We start from the raw sequence: 24,750 nt of genomic DNA, 5'->3' as shown, positions 1-24,750 counted from the left end.
GACGAATGTTGATGGCCATGGGCTGTCGGCATGGCTGGGGGTGATGGGGGTGATGCACTCGGTGTGTTTAAAACTAAAATCTGCCCTAAATTTGCCTGTTTTGCTCCCTGTGAGCAGCCACTGTAGTTTCCTCTTGTTCTTCACCTTGGGTGAAGCCCATAGGGCTTCAAGTGGCCGCATTCTTCCTGGGCAGGAAAGGGTTTTTCACCTTCCTAGCCAAAACACGCCACAAAAAATGGGGCTGAATGGGCCCCAGGAGGTCACTTCCATTCTGCTGGATGTGTCCCCTGCAGTGGTTCCCCCAACTCCCCCATCCTGCTCCTGTCCCTGTGCGGCTGGGCAGGGCAGGACCAGTTTTGCTGGCTTTAATTTGGTTTGCCTTTTCCTCTCTGGTAGCGGAGCCTCTCGAGTCCCTTGATCTGGCCCTGGGTGATGGTTGTTCCCATCCTTTCCCCTTTCCCCTGCTCAGAGACACCCAGGGAAGCCGCAATGTCACCCTGTGTCACCCCCCCACCTCCCCGCTGTGGCTCCTGCACAAGCTTGTGGGATTTCATTTGAAAAATTGAGGGTGCGATGTCTGGGTGCTAAAAGCACCTTGTCTGGTTTGGGTCATGGAGGAGGAGGCCCGAGGGGGTCGGCAGGTTTGTGTGTCTCCCTGTGGGGTCAGGGCTGACAAATGGTGCTCGTGTCACGACACCCTGTGGCAGGAGGGGACCAGGTGGGGTGTCTGGAGTGTCCGGTGCCACCGTGGAGCTGGCAGGAGAGCTCAGCACCCCCATGCCCGCTGCCAGGGGTTTTCCAGGGCTTTTCATGCCTCTCAGCTGGTTCATGGTCAGGGCAGGTGAGGGTGTCTTACTCGTGCTGCAGGTGAAGATGCAGCAGGTGATGGTGCCACAAGCTTTATTTTGCATCCAGACAACAACAGGGAAACTGTGTGTTCCATCCAGGAGGAAAAAGTGAAACCTGGGTAGAAAGCCCTGAGGCTGAGCCAAGCCCGGTCAGGGCCAGCACGTGGCAATATCCCCGTGTGGGGCTGGAGGAGGATGAGGATGGAGCGTCCAGCCCACTGTGGTCACTCCAGGTGTGGCTCTGTGTCACCTTCACCCGTCTTCTCTCCAGGCAGGGGACAGGCGTCCTGCGGGAGCGGGGACAGCGGCCATCAGTGCCCCATTGCCCCCAAACCACCCCAAGAGCTGGGAACGACTCTGGAGGAGAAGGACTGATCTGACATCCCCCCCAGGGCCCCTGTCCCCACCAAGAGCTGGCCCGGGCTGGGGCTCGCCCGCCCCGGGGAGGGGTTCGGACCTTTTCGGACGTGAAGAACATCTCGTCATCGGTGAAGCCCAGGCAGTGCAGCTGGGCTCTGAACTCCTCCAGGCGCTCCTTGCTCACGTTGGGTGTCCGTGCTGCCGGAGAACCGGGTGGTAAAAGGAGAAGGGAAAGAAAAAAAGGCAGTTTCGGGGGTGCTGTGCTCCTTGGTGGTGTGAATGCGGAGCTTGCTGCCTGCCCACCCCTGTCTTTCCCCTCTCTATGGGGGGAAAAGGAGCTTTTTGCCCCACCTGTGAATGCTGGGGATGCCCGTGCCCATTGATGTGACATGTCCCACAGACCTGGGACAGCATCCACTCACCAGAGAGGCTCAGACCCGGGAAGCCACTGTTGAGGTGGTTCAGGATCAGCAGGTCCTTGTCAGTTTGAATCAGTTTGGCCGTGGACATCACGTTGTCTTCGACTGGAAGGCACAGGGTCCCCGTTGGTGAGTGTCACCCCATGCTGGGGCTCAGCCCTGGCAGAGCTGTATACTGGGGACTCATCTCAGTGGGGACCAACCTGGTCCCACAGCACTGCCATATCCATTGCATAGGCTGGAAGAATTTACCCCCCCACATCTCCAGACATGCTTTTAGGTGTAAAATAGCCTTGTGGTGGGGGCTCTGGGTGCCAAATACCAGGGGGCAGAAGTAGGCAGGTACCCCCCATCCCAGCCCTGTACTGGGGCTTTACCATGTGCCAGAGTGGAGTTTTCCCAGAAAACGTGGATCTTGCTGGTGTTCCTCACCACGCACGTCTCGTTCCTGTGGGGTAGGGAGGTCAGATGGGGCAAACACCCCCCCAGACTGCCCCAACCAGACCCGAGTGATTCAGAACTCGAGCTGGACTGCTGAACTTCGATAAATTTGGCATAGATGCTCTCCAGCCCCAAATTTATGGAGGTGTCTCAGCCCAGAGGATGGAAATGCCCCCAGGGATGGGGGAGCTGGGTGAGGGGGTGTCTCCCCATCCTTACATTCTCATGATTTCGGTGACATTGAGCTCGTCCTTGTGGCTGCCAGGATAGAAGGAAAAAGTTGCGTGTTTCAACTCCTTCAGCTCCACCAGGTGAGGCGGGTACTTGGAGGAACCCGCGATGTAGACCCAGTGTCCCAGGAGCTGCGGAGAGGAGGGGAGCAGGGAAGAGTTGGGGGGCTGTGCTGGCTTCACCCAAGGGGTCCACGCAAGGAAAAGCAAAATCTTTGCCCCTCTGTCCCGTGGCCACGAGCACCCCTGGGATGTGACCGATCCGAGCTGGGCAAGGGGCTCTTGGATTTGTCCCCTCCCCACTACGGCGATGCTCCAGCTTCTGGGGTGGGCAGCATGTTTCTGCGGTTGCATCCATCCTGCCCTGTGCCCGGCTCTCATCGCTTTCCTCCCATTTAACATCACCAAGGGACCAAATCCTGTTTATGCAGTGAGGGGTTTTGTGGATGGAGACTCGTGACTCGGGTCCCCATCACTTGAAGGACTTTAAACAGAGCAGCCAAGCATTGGGGATGGTTCTTCCCAGCCTGTTTTGCATGGGGAGGTGGAAGCAGGACCCCCCAAAAGCACCTCCTCGTGAATCTATGGGTGCAGAGCTGCAAGGCTTCACTCCATCCCTATGCTTCTGTGCAGCAGCCTTGAGGTTATTTTTAGGAAAACAAGCATGGGCAGGCAGCGAGATGAACGCTGAGCTGCTGTTTCGGTTCAGAACCCCTTTCTGGACCCATAATTGCCAGCAATGGCTGATAGGGAAGGAGAGGACAGGGCTTACCCCAGGGATGGTGGTGTTGTCGAAGGTGACCGGGACGAGCGGGGCGCAGGTGGGGGGCTTGGTGGCGAGGGCGAGCGGCAGTGCCAGGAGCAGGGTGAGGGAGGGCAGCATGGCTCGGGCAGCACGGGGAAGGCTCCTGCTCGGGAGCTCATCTCAGTCCCTTATATACGGCCGCCTGCAAAGCCGGACGTCCCCAGCCCCCTATGTGCTTGTTTGGCTGTTGGGCTGTTTGCTCAGGCATGAAGCAATAGCAGGTAGAGGAAATTAAACTTACAAAAGCTTGGATTTCTCCAGCAGGAAAGAGGAGGAAAAGAAAAAAAAAATAAATAAACCAACCAACCCAAAAAACCCCAGAAAAACCCCTGTGTTTCAGCACTGCAGGCTTTTGTTCTCGGAGACTGCAATTAATTTTGTGGATGCCTGGCAAAGTGCTCGGCCGGCTCCAGGTGTGTTTGTGAGTGTGAACTCAGGGGCATCAAACGGCACCTGGAGGTGGCTCCGCTCCACAGGGCAAATAAACCCCTAGGGTGATGGGGGCTGCTCGTCCACGGGGCTTCGGGTCTGAGTGGCATCGCTCTTTGACAGGGCTCGGGGCTCATGTCGGGGTTTGTGTGTGGTTTTGGGGGGCGATTTGTGGCCTGTTGCAGTAGGACAAGGGGTGATTGTTTTAAATTAAAAGAGGGGAGATTCAGACTAGATATAAGGAACAAATTGTTGGCTCTGAGGGTGGTGAGAACCTGGCCCAGGTTGCCCAGAGAGGTGGTGGATGAACCATCCCTGGAGACATCCCAGGCCAGGCTGGACGGGGCTCTGAGCAACCTGAGCTGGTGAAGATGTCCCTGTCATGGCAGGGGGGGCACTGGGGGAGCGTTGAAGGTCCCTTCAACCCAAACCATTCTATGTTTCCATGATAAGCTGCACCATTTAAAAACACAACACCCAAACCTCCTTCCCCTTCCCAGCGGTGCCACTTTCCCGCCCCCGCAGCTCAGTGGGATCCCTTAAGGTGTGAAATCTGGCTTTATTTTCTGCTATTTCCAGCTGAACTCCCTGTTGTGTGCTTGTGGCCTCATGGCACTTGCTGCCTGTGGTTTGTCCCAGCCCAGCCTTGCAGCCATAGAGTGGTCTTTGGGCTGCGCATGCTGGTAACATAACCCGTTAATTTCAGTAAGTAATCTAAAATAACCGGTAGAAACACGGACTTGTTCAATAAATCCTGGCTGGGGGACCAGGATGTTACAAGGCAGGGGAACAACCTTAATGAAATAAATAAATCACAATGTCATTAAATGCAGATTCTCTCTATTTAACAGTGTCTTGCATCTCCTCCAACTTCGGCCTTTTAATCAACCAATCAATGCACTTAATTGCCTATATTTGCTTTTTCCCTGGCCGCCAGCAGCGCGTTTCAGGAATGGTCGGCTCACGTGGGAGCTCGCGGGCCCTGGCCCAGCTGATTTTAACCCATTGCCAAGGCTTTCCCGGGTCCCGCAGCCCCGGCTGCCGGGAAGGGGCAGAGCGTGGGGTCAGCGAACACCGCGTGGGGTCAGCGAACACCGCGTGGGGCGAGAACTTGGGATTCAAAGTCAGCTTGGAGCGATCGAGATGTGAGTTGGGCTTCAGCAACGGAAAAGATCAACTCAGCTATGATTTTATTGTTGTTTTATTGTTATTTACTTCTATTTGACCTTTCCTTTGTATTTATTTTTTCCTTTATATTTATTTTTTTCCTTTATTTATTTTTCCTTTATATATATTTATTTTTCCCTTTATATTTGTATATTTTCCCCCTTTATGTTTGTTTGTTTATTTCCCCCCTTATATTTGTTTATTTATTTCCCCCCCTTATATTTGTTTATTTATTTCCCCCCTTATATTTGTTTGTTTGTTCCCCCCCTTTATATTTGTTCCCCCCCTTTATATTTGTTCCCCCCCTTTATATTTGTTCCCCCCCTTTATATTTGTTCCCCCCCTTTATATTTGTTCCCCCCCTTTATATTTGTTCCCCCCCTTTATATTTGTTCCCCCCCTTTATATTTGTTCCCCCCCTTTATATTTGTTCCCCCCCTTTATATTTGTTCCCCCCCTTTATATTTGTTCCCCCCCTTTATATTTGTTCCCCCCCTTTATATTTGTTCCCCCCCTTTATATTTGTTCCCCCCCTTTATATTTGTTCCCCCCCTTTATATTTGTTCCCCCCCTTTATATTTGTTCCCCCCCTTTATATTTGTTCCCCCCCTTTATATTTGTTCCCCCCCTTTATATTTGTTCCCCCCCTTTATATTTGTTCCCCCCCTTTATATTTGTTCCCCCCCTTTATATTTGTTCCCCCCCTTTATATTTGTTCCCCCCCTTTATATTTGTTCCCCCCCTTTATATTTGTTCCCCCCCTTTATATTTGTTCCCCCCCTTTATATTTGTTCCCCCCCTTTATATTTGTTCCCCCCCTTTATATTTGTTCCCCCCCTTTATATTTGTTCCCCCCCTTTATATTTGTTCCCCCCCTTTATATTTGTTCCCCCCCTTTATATTTGTTCCCCCCCTTTATATTTGTTCCCCCCCTTTATATTTGTTCCCCCCCTTTATATTTGTTCCCCCCCTTTATATTTGTTCCCCCCCTTTATATTTATATTTGTTCCCCCCCTTTATATTTATATTTGTTCCCCCCCTTTATATTTATATTTGTTCCCCCCCTTTATATTTATATTTGTTCCCCCCCTTTATATTTATATTTGTTCCCCCCTTTATGTTTATTTTCCACTTTATATTTGTTTATTTATTTTTTCCCCTTTATATTTATTTTCCCCTTAAAAATTTTTTTTTAAATTTTATTTGTATTTTCTTGTATGTTTTTTCTTTAGTTTATCATCTTCTTTATTTTGCCCTTCTCTTGCTCCCTGCCGTGTCAGGATGGGGACCCGGGTGAGGAACAGGGGGTGACGCACAGCGCTGGCACCCCCGGGGCTCCCACCCTTGTGGTGCATTTTCCAGCCCGCTGAGGGCTGGGCAGGGGCGATGCTGTGAAGGGTTTTGGGTGCGGGTTGTGCTCCCTGGCGGCTCTCGCATCATCTCACTTAATTTCCCATGAAGCAGCAAAACCAAACCAAAAAGCCATACCAGTCCCATTTCATTGCCTCAGTTTTAAATATTTATTTAAATTCCAAAAAAAAAAAAAAAAAAGAAGAAAATAAAAGGAAAAGGAGCTTTAACGAGGACAAACAAGAAAACACACAAAACCGATGGTGAGAGGATGGGAGAGGGAAGGACCCGGAGTGTGTGTGCGGGAGGCAGCAAGCGGGTGGTGAGCGATGGGGATGGATCCGGGGCCGGGGTGAGGTATTTCTGAGCAGAGCAGGGCTGTGTGGAGGGTGAGGTATTTGGGACCGACCTTGTTAACCTTTTCTGATGGGCGTTGGAAACCAACCAGCAGGCAGTAGTTAAAAAAACAAAGAATACACAAAGAGAGACTCACATATATTTTTTTTTTTTCCTCAAAAAAATAAAATCCATAGTCCATAGGAGACATGAAAACTCCAAACAGGCACTGAAGCGTTTCTGATACAGTACAGCTCCGATTACATCAATATTATCCCTTATATAGAATTAAAGATTATCATAATTATCCTCTTTAAAAAAACAAAAAAAAATCCTCCAAATTTACATATAGAGACTAAATTTCTACAAAACTTAACAAAACAAAACCCCTCCAAGCCCGGCTGGGTTCTGGAACAAGGTACCATCATGTCAGTCTTGACAGAGGAGCCAGACAGAAGGGTTTGCAGAGCTGGGTTTAAATAGGAGCTTAGCCCAGGGAATCACTGCGCACAAGCCGTCGTGGACGCGACTACAACAAAACGAGTTAGGTGACAAGCGACTCGAAATCAGCTCTTTCTGGGGCTCGGTGCTCCCAGACGAGCTGCACCCCTCGCTCCCCTCCCAAAGCAGTGAAGTGCTGGTTAGCAAAGTAAAAGCAGATTTGCTTTTAGAAATATCCTGTAAGTTACTTCGAACGCGGTTTGAGTCGTCTCGCGTCGCTGACATCCGCGGCGATTCAAGGATCCCTTTCATGGTGACTGTATCTCTGATTTAGCTGTCGATTAAAGCCACCTCTCTTCCCTTAGAGATGGTCCGAGGGGCTTATTTTGTTGTTTTTTGGGTCTGTGGCAAGACACTGTAGCACCTTCACAACCTTAAATAAAGTCATATATATATAAAATAACACACTTTTTTTTTAAGAGCACCAGAGATTTCACAGTGAGAGGTAGAAACGAATCAGACAAGCCCATCCTCTCTCTCTAGTTTAGCACCAATCTCTTCTTCTCTTCTCCTTCCATTCCCCCTCTTGGCTTCGGGACTCTCCCCAACCCCAACACCACTCAGGAGAAGGGACGTGGATCGAATTCACCCACGGAAGGAGGAACTTTGTTGTTTGGTTTGTGTTTTTTTTTTTTTTTCCTTTTTTTTTTTTTTTTTTTAGCTTTTTGCTTTAAATAATATAATATATATATTTTTGTTTCTTCTAATATTGCACATCAAAATGCTTCCTGTACACAGAGCGGCCAGATTCAACTTGCAGCTCCGCCTGGGAGCCCTGATGCAGCTCGTGGCCATCCAGAAGGCGACAAGCTCTGCGAGGGAAGCTCTTTTAATTACTTTTCAATGGAAAGAACATTTGGTAACCAGGTAAGACGAAATTGGGGGTGGGGAGGTTGGGAGGAGGGGAAAACCCACATGCTGCAAGTTGCTTGAGGTTTCTCTCCATATTTTCTTTGGTCATGGGAAAAGCTTTGTGTGTGGAACCGCTTGCAACATCTAAGTCCCCTGATCCCTTTTCACTCTTCACGTCCTGACCCATACCCGCTTCCCCTACGTCCTCGTTATTCCTCCTTCCAAGAATCTGCTGAGTTGAGGAGAACGTGGGTTCTTTGAGACCTTGAGCCAAAGGCCAGTGCAAGAGTTGACCCAAAAGCTACAGCCCAGCTGTCCTTGCTGCAGAGAGGTGGGAGAGCCTGTGTGAAGACAGAGGCCAAACGTGGGGTCACAGCCTTGGAGCCCGGTTTCGGTGGCTTTGTTCAAAGGAAGCAGACGGGGCCGACCTCGAGGTGATATTGCTTTCCTGGCTCGGACGGGGGAAGGTTGTAGATGTTGACAATCGGTAGCTGCTGAGGGTCCTGCGTCCGAAACGAAAAGAGAGTCCGATGCCAGCGTCCATCCTTGATCTGCGCAGGGAGGAGGGAGAGAGAAAAAGCTGTTTAACTGGGGAATGGATCCTGCTGGAAAGGAAGGCGTTTCACAAAAGGTATAAGCTTGAGAAACCCCCTGGAAAGGAAGGCATTTCACAAAAGGTGTAAGCTTGAGAAACCCCAAGGCCAGGGGCTGCCCTGTGGGCTGAGCAGCTCTGGGCTGCAGCTTAGCAAGTGTTTTGGGGAACCCTTTATCCAAGTTGAGGTGACGGAAACCCAGCTTGAAAAGGCATTGCCAAACGCAAATTCTGATGCAATGACCCCAGAATGCAAACACGAGGCTCATGGCTCAGTGTGGCAAGAGCCAAGGCCACTGGCTTCAGGTGGCAATTCCTCCTTTGGCCATTAACCGCTGCTACATGTGACAGAACTCCAGGATTTTTATTTTTTGCTTCTGTTTGAAGGCTGTCTACTTAACAGAAGCTGCTATAGCACCCTGGGCTGGCAAATTAAAGTGCTGACCAGGTAAACTAGAATTTTGAGGTTGTCCTATGCAGGGACAGGAGTTGGACTTGATGATTCTTGGGTGTCCCTTCCAACTCACGACATTCTATGACTCTTCTCTCCCATTTTTTCGTAGAATAAGAACAGGTATAACTTGAGCCTTGTGTGCCCCGGGTGGGTCCAGCCTGGCATTTCTCCCTGCCTCTCCGCTCTTTCGCAGCACCGTACCTTGCAATCATCAGCTGCCACTTCTGGCCTGAGCTGCCCGTCTGCCTCAAACATCTGCCCGTTCCAGGCCCTGAAGCGCAAAGCGTTTTCCGAAGGTTTCTCGGAGGAGCCCTCCTGCCAGACCGAGGTGTTGAGGCAGTGGATGGTGATGTGCTGCACCACCTCCGAGCTCAGGAGGCGGAGGAAGTTCATCTGGACTCTACCGATGTCAAAATCCAGCTGTGGAGGTGACAGATGTTAGGACGCACCCCCGGAGCGGGACTAGTGGGGGGGTTAGGGATGGGACAGCCAAGGAGGGCCCCGTGCACAGATGTCCAGAGCTGGACCTGGTGTGAGTGTGGCCGTAAGGGCCAGATGCCAAGCCAATTTAGGAAGTTTTCATGGGGACACAGCAGGTCCTTTATTTTTCAGAACAAGCTGGCATGTCCTTAAGTAGGGGGAAAATAACATGCGCTTTGAATTAAACACACACTTCTGCAAAGCAGCAGGTTCTAGTTCATCTGCAGATGAACCCAGACATTGTTAATGATACTTTTGGTACAGGTGCTTCCTCATTAAAAACCTTGTAGCATTAACTTCCCTGGAAATTGTATATTTAAGCTGACCTCACTTTTTCAGGTGGCAGAAAACAAAATGCAAGAGTGACCTGAACATAAGTTAATTCAACAAAGCAGTTGGGAGCAGCATGTTTGCAAAATTACCGGCTTCTGTTAAGGTTATGGGTCAATTAAACATTGCTGGAAAAGCACTGCTTTGTCTTGACAAGAGTCAACAACAGTCTTAGGTGTATTTTTTAACTGCACGAGAGCAGTTCTGAGTGTTACAGCTGCACTGACTCTGCCTGGAGGAGAAACCAGTGTGCTGTGTCACAGTGCTCGCTGACCAGTGTCCCGGAACAACACAGCCCTAGGTCAGTATTGCCTAACAGTCGTGTGGGAAACGCGGCGCTGGGGCCGCGCGGTGCGCACCTTGGAGACGGTGACGGGGCTGAGACACGTCTGCCCACCGTTGGTGAAGTTGCAGGTGACCTGGATGGTGTCTGAGGAACAGCCAAGGTTCGGGTCAATCCAGTAGGTACCTGGAGAAACGGAAGATTTGGGGATTAACAAGGACACTTCAAGCTTTTATGTGAGTTAGAAAAGCTTTGATTTCTGCATTACTGGTCGCAGGGGAGAAGACCGGTTTGGGCCATGTGAAACAGCCCTATGGAGGATACACACTCAGGGCTTCCTACCATCATTCATCTTCTGTTCACAGTTCATGAGGTCTCGACAGATGCGTGCAGGGTTCTCCTTGGTTCCCAGGGGTCTTTTGATGCTCTGAATGAGGTTGCTGAGGTAGTGTAGAGTCTTAAAGATCTCCCCTCCATGGTCCAGCATGAGAAGGTCTGGATGTTGGTAACCCTGGAAAGGAGGGAAAGCCAGGGGTGCTGTGGGGAGCACGGGGTGCTGCAGTCACAAGGGTTTTGGGTTTGTTTGTGGGAAAGGTCTGTGGACCAAAGACAGGCTGTGCTGGCTGGGACCCTGAAACACTGGCAAAGTCATGGTGGCAAAGTCTGAAGCTTCACAAACAAGCAACACAACAGAACCACATCCTTTAACTGGATCTTTGCATGCATAAACCCCAGTGATTCCACAAGAGCAGCTTTGTGTGTATAAACTTTAAGCACACAGAAAGAACAAGTGATGCTGTGACCGTTCCCAGCCTCCAGCAAAGACCAGCGAGTCCAAAAGTATCCTCGTACCTCTGTCTTCAGTGCGATGTTCGAGTCAATTAGCGTCCGGAAAGCTGCCCCAAAGCCGTCTTGTTGCTAGTGTGGGGTGAAAAAGATGGTAACTGAGATGTTAGAAGCTGAACATGCCCTGATGCAAGCAAATGCTTCTCAGTTGAGGGCTGCGATTCAAGCATTGCTTTGCTAACGCAGCATCTCTTGCTGGACCTGAGCGTGTGTCTCCAGGGTCCCAGCAGGTCTTTCTGGATGTCCCATCAGCACCTTGGCTCTGCAGCACTTATTAGCATCATTAACAAACGTACAGAAAACGGCAACTTACAAATGAGGCTGGAATTCCTGGCGGTCCCTAAAAAGCAAAGGAACAAAAAAGGGTATCAGGTAGAAAGATGGGCAGTCACTATTGCAAAGAAATTAATTCATGTTCTTTTGAAATCGTCTTTCCCCTGGAGTCCCTCAATGCAGACGAGTGAGAGAGGCAACAATACTGTCTCTATAAAATACTTGGAGATGGTTTGGACTGAAGCACAAGAAACACTAGTCCATTCACACACACATCTTTGCATATGAGGGAACGGGGCTAAGCTATAAATTCCAGTGAGTGAACAGTCCCTCTGGAGACTATCACAGCAATAATTTTAGCTTGTTTGAATATCGTCTTTGAACTCTTTCCACATATACGTACCGGAGGGCCAGGGTGTCCTCGTGGGCCTGGAGGACCCTAAAGACAAAGTGACATCAGTTAGTGAAACATCTCCAGCTTGTATTTCAATTTCTCATGGTTGCCATCAGCATTAATCTGTTCCCTGTTGAAATCCTCCAGATTTTTCACATTTAATGGCATCTTTTCCCTCAAACCCTTCTGGAGACAGGAGGTGGCCTCATTTTATCCATCTCCTGACTTCGGATGCATCTGTCTGCACCTGGTCCATTCCTACTGCATCCCTTGTTTCCAGCCTTTAGCTCCTTAATTATCATTAGTGCCACATCCCCAGGTACTTATCACATTCCCTGTACTCACAATTACCCACCCCGCAGCTTTACATTTGCTAAAAGCCACTGTTCTATTTAAACATAAGATACTAGTTAGAAAAAGTGATGTCAAATACTTACCCTTGGACCTTGCAGACCCTGCAGGAAAAGGAAAAAAAAAAAGAAGCTGTCAGAAGACGCTCATTAATGAACTAAAATCTCCATGTGCTGTTCCCAAGGTGCCTGCACAAGGGCTGGGTGCTGCATGGGAAGGACAGTGACAACAGGGGCCCAACAACAGCATCTGGCAATGGCAGGGAGGTTACTGCAGCAGGGGATGGTGATGGTCCTGACACCAGCAAACCCTCGCTCTGGGGTTGGGGTCCACGGCAGTGGAAAATGGTGAGCAAGAGAAGCAGCAGCCTGGCTTGTTAGAAATGTGCACTGGGATTTTTCTGGTACCTGTACGGCATTTGCTTACAGGAGGCCTCATTAGAAGAAGGCGTGAAAGAGCCTCTGCATGAGCCCCATGGCTGTGGGGCACCTGGACTGAGCCTCTGCATGAGCCCCATGGCTGTGGGGTACCTGGATCAAGCCCCTGCATGCAGGAACCACTGGGCACTAAAGGAAGCAACTGGGAGAGCAGTGGGACCCGTGTTCTGGGTAACAAAGAGGATTAACAACATCCAGTACCTCCCTACATCCCCACCAAGGAGCTATGAGAAAGTGTAGACGTCCATCAGATCACCCACAAGAAGGGGAGCAGAGGAAGAGCAGAAGGTGAGAAGGTGCCCCTGGCAGGGACAGCCTGTGGCTTTCTGAGCTGCCAGTCACCGCCGTGTGTTCCCGGAGATGTCTGTGAGGTGTTAGCTTTTTGCCATGTAATTGGGTTAAATAAATGGAAATTGTAACAGCAGTGGGTGTCTATGTGGATGTGTGTGCACATACGTGTGCGCACACACGTATAGATGTGTAAGTCTTGTCCTCGTGGGAGCCTGATGCCACCAGGCTGAGCCAGAGCCCAGCACCACTCTCGGTTGCCCAGAGGGACCCCCTGAGCAGCAGGACGCACCCAGGGCTGTGGACCAGCACTCACCATTTCCCCGCGGCTGCCTTTGTCTCCCTTGGGCCCCTGTTAAAGCACAGAAGTGGCCATCAGCGTCAGCAACCTGCCCTGCAGCCACGTGCTGCCATCCACAAGCTTCTTGCAAGGACCCACATGCTTCTCTAAACAAATCAGCTCAGGTTGCCATAATGTCCAAGCCATCCACCCCAAAAAACAGCCATTACTGGATGTTTTGGCAATGTCTGAGTTCATCTTGCTGGTTTTAATCTCTGCCAGTAGCAGCCTCTGTACCAAACTCTGAGTAGCTTCACGTTCATGTTTTTACTAAGCACTGACCTGAACTTTAGTCTGTGTTCAGCACCTTTGGCATTTTGGGGCAGGGGGGGATTTCCAACACTTGCCAGAATCAAGCTGTTTGCAGTTTAATATGTTTATCAGTTGGTTCCCTCACTTCAACCCTCCTCAGGCCAAGTTGCTTGGAAAATCAACTGCAATGACATTGTCTTTTAATCTGAGCCAATCTATCAAAAAACTTGGACTTAGGAAGAGTTGCTCCTCACTTCTGTGCTAATAATCTCCCTGCAACTATATGTGCAGCCAGAGACTAAACCTACGCTTATCTCAAGCTGCTCATCTCAAAGACAATTTTGTTTTCCTTGTTACAGCAGGACTTGGGATTTACTTACGCTCACCTCAAGCATCTTTGATCTCAAACATTCTGCTCTTCAAAAACACACACAGGCAGAAAAAAGCACAGATAGATACTTACTGGGCTTCCCACGGGACCCTGAATGCCAAGAGGACCAATAATTCCTTCTTTTCCCTAGAAAAGAAAAAAATATGTGTGAACCATCGCATGGGAACCGAGGGTCGATTTTACCACGGCAGACTCAGTCAAGACATCTCTTTGCTGCTTTTCAGCAACGTGATCGTGGTATTTGCTGTAGCTAAAATAAAACTGTTTCAAAATTCAGGTCCAAAGACACAAGCCCTCACAGTGTGGTTGTTACGACTCATGTAAAACCTCAGAAATTCCAGAAATAGAAAGATTTCAGTGTAGCTGGAGGGGTCTGTGCAGTGGTCACAGCACTGTGAGTGTCTCCAAGGCAGAAGAGACCTGGACACACGTGGTCACCCACAGATGTGCTTGGGTGGCTCAGAGGTGGCACCGTGGCCGTGGTTTGTGCCAGGCACACGATGAAGGGCGCACTGTGCTCCTTATAGCACTGTACAGCATCACGGAAAGGAAGAAAAACCCTCCCAAACCAGACAAACTCAACAAAACCCACTCACCATGAGACCAGGTGGCCCACGTGGTCCCTGAATGCCTTTGAAACCAAGGTCTCCTGGGGGGCCCTGCAAGGAAAAGTGAGATGCCAGGTCCCCTAAATAACCATATCACACTTGTATGCTCTCGCTTACAGCTCTGCGGTGAGGACAGAGGTGCTGTCTCTTGTGAATGGGAACGGGAAGGTCCTATATTGTTTAAAAATTCTTTTCCCATTCCTGTTTTACAAGCCTTTTGCTTTCTACAGAAAACAAACTGGTCCCCCTTTAATAACAAGATTATACGCTGATAAAATAAGTCTAAATTTCAAGTCAAGGCTCTCAACATTAGGAATGCATATCGGTGTCTCAGGTACAGATGGTTGATGCTGGAAATAGGAGCATCGGAAAGATGTTCAGGTGGGGGAAATAGCTCCAGGGTGTACAGGACAGCGCTTTTCCCTCTATCTTCTACCCATTTTAACAGGAATAAGCTCCAACAAAGCATACATATAATAAACGCACACTCACTTAACAAATGAAGATGCATAACTAAACAAAGTCGGAATCACAGTGCGATTTCAATGTTTTCTGCGGAGCTGCTAGTAAAGTCCTTACAAGAAGTATCGCATTGTCTGTGCCCAGTAAAGAGAGATGAGAAAGCAAACTGCTCACAGGGAACCTCTTACCTTCGGCCCAAATAAGCCCGTAATCCCTGGAAATCCCGCCTCGCCAAAGTCTCCCTGCAAATAACAGCCAAGACAAACACAAGGACAAGGAAGAACATCAAACAGTTGGTCACTCGAAGACACATCAAGAGCTCAGCAGCTTCAGAGCAAGAAGAATCCATTAGGATTCTTCAGGCTGGACTGATGAGAAATAAGTATGAAGAAAACTGAAGGAAGAATGTCACAAATATTGGGCTAGAAGTAACACCAGAAGATCTCATAGGTTACTTAGATCTCACAGACTAAGCCTTTTTGCCCCCCAAATGGGAGGCATAACCCACACCATATCTACCAGGTGCTTGTCCAGCTTGGGCCCTCATCAGCAGAAGCAGGATGGAGAACATCTAACTCTGAGAGTGATCCTGGAACTTCATGTTGCAAAAATCAGTCTCAAAGCTCTTAAAAGCAAACCTTTTATTTTTAATACCAACTGGACTGACCCACTAAAGGATAATTTCAAACTATGCTCAGTCAAGCTGTCAAAAAAGTTCATGTTCCTGTAACACAACCTCCCACTCAGACCCAGAAAAACTGCATATCTCCTAATTCTTTTCCTTTTGAACCCTGCAGGGATTTTTTCTCAATTTCTAAAGAAAAATAATAATAAAATATTTGGAAGGCCATCAAGCTCGGATTAGCACATAGCATGCACTCTGAGAATTAAAAAGGAAACAACACCACTTTGGGTAGTGTCCTTACATAAACACCCTCATTTCACCACGTTTGAGATGTAGGACCTTTGATACTTCTGGGCTTCTCAGATGTCAAAATGCAAAATGATTCAACATTGCTAAAAGAATAAAGGTCAGAAGCATACACCAGATGATTCATCTACAGCCTTAGGAACATCGGAGATGGAAAAGGCTTGTTTGGACTCTCGGCAGGACTATGTGACCCGTGCTGGATTGTACTTTACGAGATGTTTTACAATATCTTGTTCAGCCCAGTTGCACATGACTCAAGCGATGGGGTTTCCACCACCTCTATTCCAAGGCTATTCCAGAGCCAGTCTGGAGACCTCACTGTAGAGAAGCTTTTCCTGCCACGACAGTGAGAAATTTATTGGCAAGGAAGGGCTTGGTTGGACTTGATGGAGTGTAAGAAACTTTCCAAGGATAAAAATTGATTTAACTGCCCATTTATGGATCCTGGAAAGGAAAACTGCTACTAAGGGAGGACTAAGGTCTTCCCTGCATTAGGATAGCCAATCAAGCCCTATTTCTAGGGGAATTTTGGGCAAAAGTGAATGTGAAGTCAGAAGGGTTTAAATGCCATGGAGTCACCTTGGGTCAGGGAACTTGATCACCAGCTACAGCAGTGGGCAATGGCAAAACTGGGCAAATGAACCTGCCACATGTGGAAACATGAGGCAAAATGGTATTATTATTGTGTTGTTGGCTACGATCTTTCAGCTTGAATACTGCTATCACAGGGTTTTATATAGAATATACAAGCAAGAATATTTTAATCAAGGTAGTCAGGGTTTATCTTGTCCCTTGTTTTGTATTAGTCCTAATCTCTCTTTTCCTTGTGTTGGTTTTACATCTCTGGCCTAACTAGACCCTCTGATGCTAATCTCAATAGAAATATAATCGTTTAAGTATTGTTGGGTATTGGAAGAGGCTGCCCAGGGTGGTAGTGGAGTCACCATCCCCAGAGGGGTTTAAGAGACGCACAGATGAGGTTCTTAGGGACACGGGTTAGTGTGGACTTGGCAGTGCTGGGTTAATGGTTGAACTCAATGATCTTAAAGGTCTTTTCCAACCAAAGTGATTCTATGGTTCTACTTTCAATACATCTTCAGGCTGATAAAGCGTGACACATCAGTACTAAACTGGGTAATCCCACCAGGACAATAAATAAAAGCAGTAAGGATTAGGAGCCTGCCCTGGAGGAAGATGTGGGAATTTAACGTCTGCTTTGACCATGGGCTTTTGGTGTTTCTCCCACCATGTGCTTGGGGTCAGCTCTGACCAGCTCTGTTCACCACTCACCGGCTGTCCCTTGGGTCCCGGATCGCCAGGGCTCCCGGGAAGGCCCGTTCCTCCTGGTGTTCCTCGCTTCCCTGTTTGGCCAGTCTGTCCAGGCAATCCTCTTTCACCCTAAAAATAACAGAATTCAAGGAATTCCAAAGGACAAGAGCTAAATATAACAACACTCAGCTGAAATAGCCATAGATGGAAAGCTGGAAAAGAGTGGCTCCTTGGGATAAGGACTGTGGTTTCATCAGGAGATGCCTCAGGTCTGCTGGGGCGGGTTGTCACAGGGTGCACAGTGTGACACCAGCGATGGGCACGGCTGGGTCCCCTCCTGCAAAGCAGGAGCTTCAGCAGAGTTGTCCTGCCTGCATCAGGGGGTAAGGACAGCAAGGGGGTAAAACATCTTGTTTGCACTTCCGTAGGTTGTCTGTCCTGCCCTACAGTTTCTCATAATCTCTTCCCCCCAGCAGGCTAGCAATTGATGATTAATCCACTTAAAATGTGGAAGACGTGCCAAGACTTCAGCTAGAGGACTTCAATCCTGAGGCTACAGAGCCAACATTTTCCCCAGCACCAACTCTACGACTTAAGGACAAAAAAGGGGCTTCTGAGACCCTGCACCACACTTTGCTCCTCTCCTTCTCCCCTTGCCAGGAACAGCAAATGCCCCAGTTACTCGAACTGGGATGAACTGGGAGAGAGGAGCAAAAGCAGCAAGAGCCCGGGACGGTTGAGCAGCTGGAAAAAGGGCAACAAATTTCCCCAGAGCCAGGGTACGAGTCTGTCACAGTGACACAAGGGTCTTTCAGTCTTTTCTGGTAGCAGCCTGCCATTCTACCCAAGGCAGCTGGAGGGCAGCAAGTGACAGATTAAGAGTGATGTGTTATGGGAGGCATAATTTAAATCAGACCTGATAACCTCTCCAAACCCAGCTGGAGTCTTCCCATTTACAGAGTCTTTCTACAAACGGCTGAATAGCTCTTGGTCCAGTTCAGATCATGTAGCCAACCTGGACCAGGGCAAGGACCAGCAAGAAACCTTAAGGTCACTAAAGCAGCCTGTCCCTGCTGCCACCCAGAGCGATGCCCAAGCCCATACCAGTTCCACTGTTCCAGTCCAGTAAATGTACGCTAAAAAACAAGCAGCACAGATTTCCCTTCAGCAGTTCAGGCCTTGCAGCTGGAGGACACCCGAGTTTCCTATGGAGTTGTCCATCCTGGACATCCTATAGCCAGGCTGTAGCAGGTTCTTTGCAACTTCTCCAAAACCATGTTTTTTTTAGCCAGGTTTCTAATGAAACAAGGCTAAAGTGTTTGTGGTGTGGGTATGTGTACCTGTAGGCTTCTGAGCTCAGTGAACTTTGACAAAGGAGGAAAGGTCTCTGGGACATTCGGTCAATGTGAACATCACGAATATGCATGGATGGATGAGGAGAAATATCTACTGAACCTCCAGCTAAGTCAAAGATGGCAGCAGGACCTAAGAGTCTATTAGACCTTGGAGAATCCAAGCTCTAGAGACAACAGGCTCACAGACTGGGTTGCTCATAGCAGTGTCTTGGGGACTCAGAAACTCACCTTGAATCCTGGTGGTCCCTGTGCCCCAGGGAGTCCCGGTATGCCAGGGTTCCCTCTTTTGCCTGACATCCCTGTCACCCCTTCTTCCCCATCATCACCCTGCTCTCCCTAGAAAAGAAACACAGAAGAGGTTATGAAATAAGACGTTCTTTCAACCTCTGCACCACTTCTGGGGGGACAAGGGGGTGGTGTGATCCTGCCCTCTGCAAGCACCATGGTGCATGGGTGGATTTGCAGAGATGTATAGAGAAGTCTGTGCATGCAAGTATTTGTCAGGGTATAAATGCCGGTTTATTTACAGACTTGGCCACTCAAAGGCAGCTGCTGCCTCTACATGCACGTGAGATATGAAGGGGAGCACGCGATCCGCTCTGGGGACACGTAAACTGGAAGATCTATAGCTGGACTACATCCATTTCTCCTGTGCTACCTGTTAGTTTTCCAGCTCCTAAGTTGCATTTGCTATTGATGCTCTAAGGTTACAACTGCAAACTCACCAGCATCCCGGGCACACCGTCCTTCCCTGGCACTCCGTCCACTCCGGGGGCACCTTCTTGGCCCTGCCTTCCCACCACTCCTCGAGGACCTGGTAGCCCAAGGATGCCCTAAAATCACAAAAGTGTTAGTGATGGAGCTCCTGGACAGCATTTGCTGGAGCAGATAATTGACTTTTTACCTACCGGTGAGCCTCTGCTCCCGGCACTGCCCCGTGCTCCTTGCTTTCCTTTTTGACCCTGCAAGCAAAATAACAAAGACGTCTAAAATTGCAGCAGTTCTAGCACAGCTCCACTCGGGAGCCTGACTTCAGGGTGTCCTTTGGATAATGGTTGGAAAGAGTTTTGTAAAAAGGAGATTTATAAAGTCCACTTCTCCAACGATGGGGAATGAACCGCTCTTTGGTTTTATTACCAGCGATTCTTTGTGTGTCTTCAGCGTTCTAGGGCAGAAACGAATAGCTAGAAGGCAAGGACCTACATTTTTCCTAATACAGAGCAGATGAGGACGAATAAAACAGGATGAACTCGAGGGAGGACTCAGTGCACTGGCAAACATTAGAACAAGATGCTTAAAACCTGCGTCCTCTGTCCGTTCACTGATGGCACAGTGGTGAACCAAGGACCCAGCCAGTCTTCTGCAGGATGTTCAGTAAGGGCTTTTCTCTGTGAAGTAGTTTCCTCTATTTTGGAAACTTAATGGAAATGAAAAGGGTATCTTGTGTCTAAAATTTTCAATACTGCTTCGTGAATAAAGACATAAATGAAATACTCCTGAGGTTTATTAGCTGTAAAAAGGATTAATTTCTGCAGAAAGAATGGAAAACTCAGCGTCATCACCTTCACTAGGGCTCTCTTAGTGAGGTCATGTACCAAAGCGCTTTTAAATGGAAGCATTGCATTTTCTGTGCATTGTTTCTCCATCTGCAGAGGAGCAGGCAGGCCAGCTACATGAAAGAAATACTCCTGGGGATGCTTCCTCTGCTATTCATTAGACCCAAGGGCAGTTCCAGATTGTCCATCGATGGGTACAGTTTATTTATCTCATCGCCTGGTATGCTTTTTGCCAAGAACACCTACTGTAAGGTTAAACTATCTTCTGGCATTACCCCAGCAGGCTCAGATTAAAAATCCTGATATCTGCCAAAAGGGAGCAGGAATTTGCTGAGTACTGAGGTCACATACTTACATTTTAGCAAATAAAGTCCCCAGTCTGTGAGAATAATTAGCAAGCTGCCAAGATGTGGAGGTAGGAGTAGGTATGAGGTGCCCCAGTGAACCTTGAAGGACCCATGTGTACCGTATTTTCTTGCTCAATAAGGCTAAGAAGTTAGAGGGACTCTTCCAAGAAACATAAGAACTGCATGGATAAACGGACTTCAAATTTGGAAGGTTTCAAGCCAGAAAAGTTTACAGTTCAAGTGAAAGAGACACTTGCCTGGCTCAGACCTCCTCAGGGACAGAGGAACCAGCTGTAGCTGGAGGCACCACAGACGGATATGGGAAAGAGACACAACCCATAGCACTGACTGAGGACCTGCCCAAGATTCACCCGTCACGCTGGAGCTGGGATGGTCTTGATCTTCTCCAGCTTCACAAAGCCAACAGGCTATTGGCCTTGGGCACTCAAATACATGTTTACAGCCCTCCCACTAGGTTCTCCACAGTCTTTCAAGCTGTAGACCATAGGCCAAATCACACATGCTGGGGAATAAACATGAGAGTCCTCTTAATTAGACATTTTCTTTAAACTTGGGACACTATAAATCCACCCTGCTGAAACCTACCACATCACCTTTGGATCCCTTTGCTCCTGGCTGGCCTGGTGGTCCAGGATTCCCCTACAAAACATAAGCAAGAAAAATCTGCTTGAAATTCTCTTCTGGCAGTATCTTGCATGAAGTACAAAGAACAGCTTTTTTTCGTGCCCTAACAACGCTGACCGTATGGAAACAATTCAGGGGAACAGCCTGTGCTCAGACAAACCTCCTGGGGAAAAAGGAGCAAGGAACGGTCTCTAGAGAGCGTTCACCAGGGTGTCAACTGGAGAAGAAGCAACGCTACCCCCTCGCTTGGGTGGCGTTTGTATTCGTGGAAATCATTCACTAAATCCCAGATGGTGCCTGGAAAACTGTGCTGAGATGTGGGCAGGAAAGAACCTGTTTGTGAAAGGTGCTGCAGAAGCTCCATGCAGAAAGAGCTGTTTATACAGCAACTGCATCTTTAGTGCTGGCTCCACCTCCCTTTGGGATGCTGCAGCCCTTTCCTTGGTTTCACCTGGGTGACAGGTATTAAAGAGCTGCCTATGGAAGAGTAAAGCATAGAGGATGTTTCACTGCTCTCTTACTGGCCTCTTCCCCATCACACACGTCTCCATCTTTTCTTCTGGCCATCCAGGTTTGTGTTTTGTGGTTTTGTGTGTGTGTGTGTGTATTTGTATCAAGGGCAATTTCTGGACTAAAAGAAAAGGTAAGGATGGACACACCTGCAGAGCTCTCCTTCTTCACCTTGTTCCTGAGCCATATGTTTCTAATGGTTCTTTACTAAAGACAATTCAAAGCTCCTGCTAATATCTGAGACACCCCTCAGAATACACTACACCCACTGGGGAATCAGCCTCTCTATCCATTCCTAGACCATGTAACAGAGCACTAAGATTTTACCCCAAAACAGAAATTGTTCTTCCTAGCAGCTCTACAAAGAATGGGAATTGATCCAGCTTCATTTCTCAATACAAACTACATTAATGTGCTGCTGCCCTCACAGCTGCAATTGTCAAAACTAGACACTGGCATATATAGCAAGGGAATAACAAGTCCTTCGCTTAAATTCGGATTTAATTTAGGCTTTCATAAATGCACAGGTTTGACAGGAGAGACACCATGCAGGCAGAGTAACATGGTCTTGCCGCACACTGGACCAGCTCTCACCACTTCCACTTCAGACCCTTCCACTGCCATTGTCATCTCCCACTGCCCATCTCCTGAGACTTCCAGTCCCTCTTGGATCATTCAGAAAAGACAGTTTTGGAGATGGGCTTCTGGGAACGCCCCCTTTTCCATCACCCATTTATTAGTCTCATCTCAAAATGCCCATTCTATAGACCTGACTTATGGAAATGCACACTTCGCACTTCAGAGCTCACCAAATATTCCCTCCTGCAGCCCTTCCTCCCCTTCTCCTTTTTTGCATCTGTTTTTCACATACATGTGACATTGGATAGCTTACAGAAAAGCAGAGTCTCTTACCGGTAAGCCTTGCTGTCCAGGTTTTCCTCTTTCTCCATCAAGCCCTTCTTGACCCTGAAATAAAAAACAGAGAAGGAAATGTGTTTGTTCTTGGGTACTTTTGTGGCAATAGGAAACAAAAATGGACGGGGCAGGAAAAGATACACATATGCATACCCACAGCATTCACCTAAGTGAACAGTTGGAGACTGCTGTCCTACAAAATAAGGCAATAGTGCTGCTACCCTGGTGAATTTAAACGTTGATAATTCATAACCCTTGTTTTTGAGAGAAATGCTGGTTTTGGAAGCTTCCAAACCTCCAAGTTAACAGAGATCTTCACATGAAAGAGTCTACAGCCATGGGCACATCAGTCTTGAATTTTGTCCAACTTTGACATGACTTCTTTTATACACGTCTTCCCCGGGCTATTTCCCTGATAATCACAAATACCTCCCATGAAATGGTCGTGCTCATTCTTTCAGTCTAACGTGCTCAGGCTCTGTGAGATACTGACCTGCAGGACCCACATTTGCTTTCAGCCAAATTTTTACCACTTTAGGTAAAGATACCTGAATCGTTCCTTGTTTGAATCACAGCCGTGTGCAGCAGTTGACAAGGGACAACAGTAGATTACGAGTTGTGATTACTGGGCAAAGAGTAGATCTCCTGCGGGCTGATGCCGACTGGAAGCACTTCCCCCAGGCAAACATTTCTGAATCATGTATTTAAAATAAGACTTACAGGATAACCAGGGTCTCCAGGCTCCCCTCGATCACCTCTGTCACCAACAGGGCCCTACAACAACACAATAAAGACTTAAGGTGGATGTGAACAATCTGTCATCTGGAATATCTCAATGGCTTGTGCATCTTCTACAAGTAGTGAAACAACCCAACTAATCCACCTGCAAAAATCAGGCCAGGATTGATTTAGAGAAGGGATTTAACATCTTACTCTGTCTCCAGGTGGTCCCTGTGGGCCTTCTACCTTCCCATCATCACCTTGTTCTCCCTGTGAATTAAAACGCTGGTATTAATATAGGCAGCAGCTTATATGGCAGATACTTCTGTACAGAGCTGATCCAGCCCTCTCACATCAAAGCTTCTGTTGAATTTACTAACTTCTAAACCAAAGAAAGTCTAAATGATGTTTCCCCCCTATCAACCTGCAGTACACTAAACTCTTCACATCATTGTTTTTCTGGTTACTTTGGTGGTTGGTTTTTTTCCCAGTCCAACTGTCCTCCCTAAGGATCCAGGTGCAAGGAGTTATTTTCAATAATTCCTAAAACTAAGCAAGAAGCGTATAATTAGGACAATATGGGAAGCAACTCTCTGCCTCTGAATTTTATTGCCAACAGTCAAGCTAAACTCTTTAATGAAGCATTTCTCCACCCTCATTGAGTGCTGCCTGGGCTGTCAGGGGACCAAGGGTGGTGTGGATGTGCTTCCTGGCTGGATGCCACCACCATGGGCTTGTGTGACAATGGACCAGGTGAGAGGGTCACACACACGCTCGCTGCCTGAGCAGCTCCGCTCCGCCATGGGATGCTCCACAGCAAGAGTTCAGAGCTCACGTTTTGGCTGGTAGATAACATCACCCAGGGTATTTATCACTGAGGTCACTCCAAAACGTCCACAGAGAGATCCCTCAAAACTTAACGCAGACACTGTCTTTTTTAATTCGGTGGTATAAGTCACTTGAGGTCATGGTGTTCTATTTTCTCTGGAGCCTCACTCAGAGACGGCTGCTTCTTTGCTCCCCGCAGAAGACAGCAACATTCCACCTCCTCCGAGTTTTGGCTACTTCATATCACTGAGATTCTGGCACTCTGGCTCCTTGGGATGGACATGTCTCAGAGCTTCTTTGATGTTGTAGCTACTGGAGAGAGGAGGTCTGGAGGCTTCTGGCACAGTGGAGCTGCTGCCTTTGGAGTGCTTGGGGTGCTCTTAGTGCTCTGAATATCCAAATCTCCATACCTATGCAGTGTCAAGTTTTTCAAAGACTTGTGCAATTCTCAGTGGTTGCACCAGCCCTTTCTGGTGCATTTCTGACCATCTTGGACTTTTTCTCCGGTCTACTCTCATCTTCTGTTTGAGTCGCAGCTACTGATGGTAAAGGTGCTTGGGCAGTTTCTCAGTGATCCTGCCCATGGGAAAAGGCACTTGGGGTGCTTTGCTCATACACCACGTTTGGTCACGACACATCTGGACCAGTGAATAACCCTCAGAGAAAGAACTTGGATAGTGGAGTCAACAGCTTCCTTTCTGCAGGAACTGGGTCATGGCTTGGAATCAGGGCTGTGCCTCTGCTGAGAGACACGCAAACCCACGCTGACTTCTCATGGGCTGCATTGACATTTCCAGCTTGGCAGAACGAGGCTCAATATCTGGCAAAATCTCTTGCAGTTAACCTCAGCGGGTATCAAAATCCCCATGCAGATCTCCTCATTACATGCTTGATGACAGTGGCGTTCTCTTTGTCTGCTGCTGTGACATTTGTTTGATTAACCTTGCCAGGATTTCATATAAACACACAGGTCGCAGTTAGATTGTCCTTAAGTCATTGTCTACTGGGTGGTGAACTCCAGCAATGCTTGTCTGGGATTTTGGGGAGGAATCATGGTAGAAGAAAAATAGAGGAAGAAACTGTGCCAAGATGGCTTGAGAATAAGTACTGAGCAATATGGGTGGAGAAGTTTGGGTGGCAGAGTAGAGAGAAAGT

At 48.2% G+C, this 24,750-nt stretch overlaps 2 protein-coding genes across 3 annotated transcripts in view; both read right to left on the bottom strand.

The window, feature by feature from the left end:
- Nucleotides 1-883: 883 nt before the first annotated feature.
- LOC136110592 (alpha-1-acid glycoprotein 2) lies at nt 884-3,244 on the bottom strand. The gene is made up of 6 exons (XM_065854139.2): nt 3,071-3,244; nt 2,288-2,430; nt 2,005-2,075; nt 1,631-1,732; nt 1,306-1,406; nt 884-1,135 (listed from the first exon to the last, which is right to left on the bottom strand). The coding sequence occupies exons 1-6, from the start codon at nt 3,179-3,181 to the stop codon at nt 1,073-1,075; spliced, it is 591 nt and encodes a 196-aa protein (XP_065710211.1). The 5' UTR covers nt 3,182-3,244; the 3' UTR covers nt 884-1,072.
- A 3,294-nt stretch (nt 3,245-6,538) lies between these two features.
- The window catches only part of LOC136110308 (uncharacterized), a 148,075-nt gene continuing 129,863 nt past the window's right edge, over nt 6,539-24,750 (bottom strand). For both annotated transcript variants that reach the window (XM_071817459.1, XM_071817458.1), the window contains 20 exons: nt 22,981-23,037; nt 22,768-22,821; nt 22,045-22,098; nt 20,584-20,637; nt 18,983-19,036; nt 18,800-18,907; nt 18,303-18,410; nt 16,741-16,848; nt 14,708-14,761; nt 14,046-14,108; nt 13,522-13,575; nt 12,783-12,818; nt 11,828-11,845; nt 11,400-11,435; nt 11,037-11,063; nt 10,730-10,795; nt 10,220-10,388; nt 9,954-10,063; nt 8,986-9,204; nt 6,539-8,289 (listed from right to left, as the gene is read on the bottom strand). In XM_071817459.1, the coding sequence (XP_071673560.1) occupies nt 8,143-8,289; nt 8,986-9,204; nt 9,954-10,063; nt 10,220-10,388; nt 10,730-10,795; nt 11,037-11,063; nt 11,400-11,435; nt 11,828-11,845; nt 12,783-12,818; nt 13,522-13,575; nt 14,046-14,108; nt 14,708-14,761; nt 16,741-16,848; nt 18,303-18,410; nt 18,800-18,907; nt 18,983-19,036; nt 20,584-20,637; nt 22,045-22,098; nt 22,768-22,821; nt 22,981-23,037 (1,596 nt within the window). In that variant the 3' untranslated portion in view covers nt 6,539-8,142. The remainder of the gene's footprint in view (nt 8,290-8,985; nt 9,205-9,953; nt 10,064-10,219; nt 10,389-10,729; nt 10,796-11,036; nt 11,064-11,399; nt 11,436-11,827; nt 11,846-12,782; nt 12,819-13,521; nt 13,576-14,045; nt 14,109-14,707; nt 14,762-16,740; nt 16,849-18,302; nt 18,411-18,799; nt 18,908-18,982; nt 19,037-20,583; nt 20,638-22,044; nt 22,099-22,767; nt 22,822-22,980; nt 23,038-24,750) is intronic.

The sequence above is a fragment of the Patagioenas fasciata genome, chromosome 20 (assembly GCF_037038585.1).
Source record: "Patagioenas fasciata isolate bPatFas1 chromosome 20, bPatFas1.hap1, whole genome shotgun sequence".
In the NCBI taxonomy this organism is placed as follows: Eukaryota; Metazoa; Chordata; class Aves; order Columbiformes; family Columbidae; genus Patagioenas; species Patagioenas fasciata.
Note: the sequence above shows the minus strand (reverse complement) of the source record. Positions and strands in the feature narration are given on the sequence as shown.

Coding starts and splice junctions, on each gene's coding strand:
- LOC136110592 (XM_065854139.2), bottom strand. CDS start 3,181: ATGCTGCCCTCCCTCACCCTGCTCCTGGCACTGCCGCTCGCCCTCGCC. Junction 2,076..2,287: donor GTCACCGAAATCATGAGAAT/GTAAGGATGGGG, acceptor CCTACCCCACAG/GAACGAGACGTGCGTGGTGA. Junction 1,733..2,004: donor AAACTCCACTCTGGCACATG/GTAAAGCCCCAG, acceptor TGTGCCTTCCAG/TCGAAGACAACGTGATGTCC.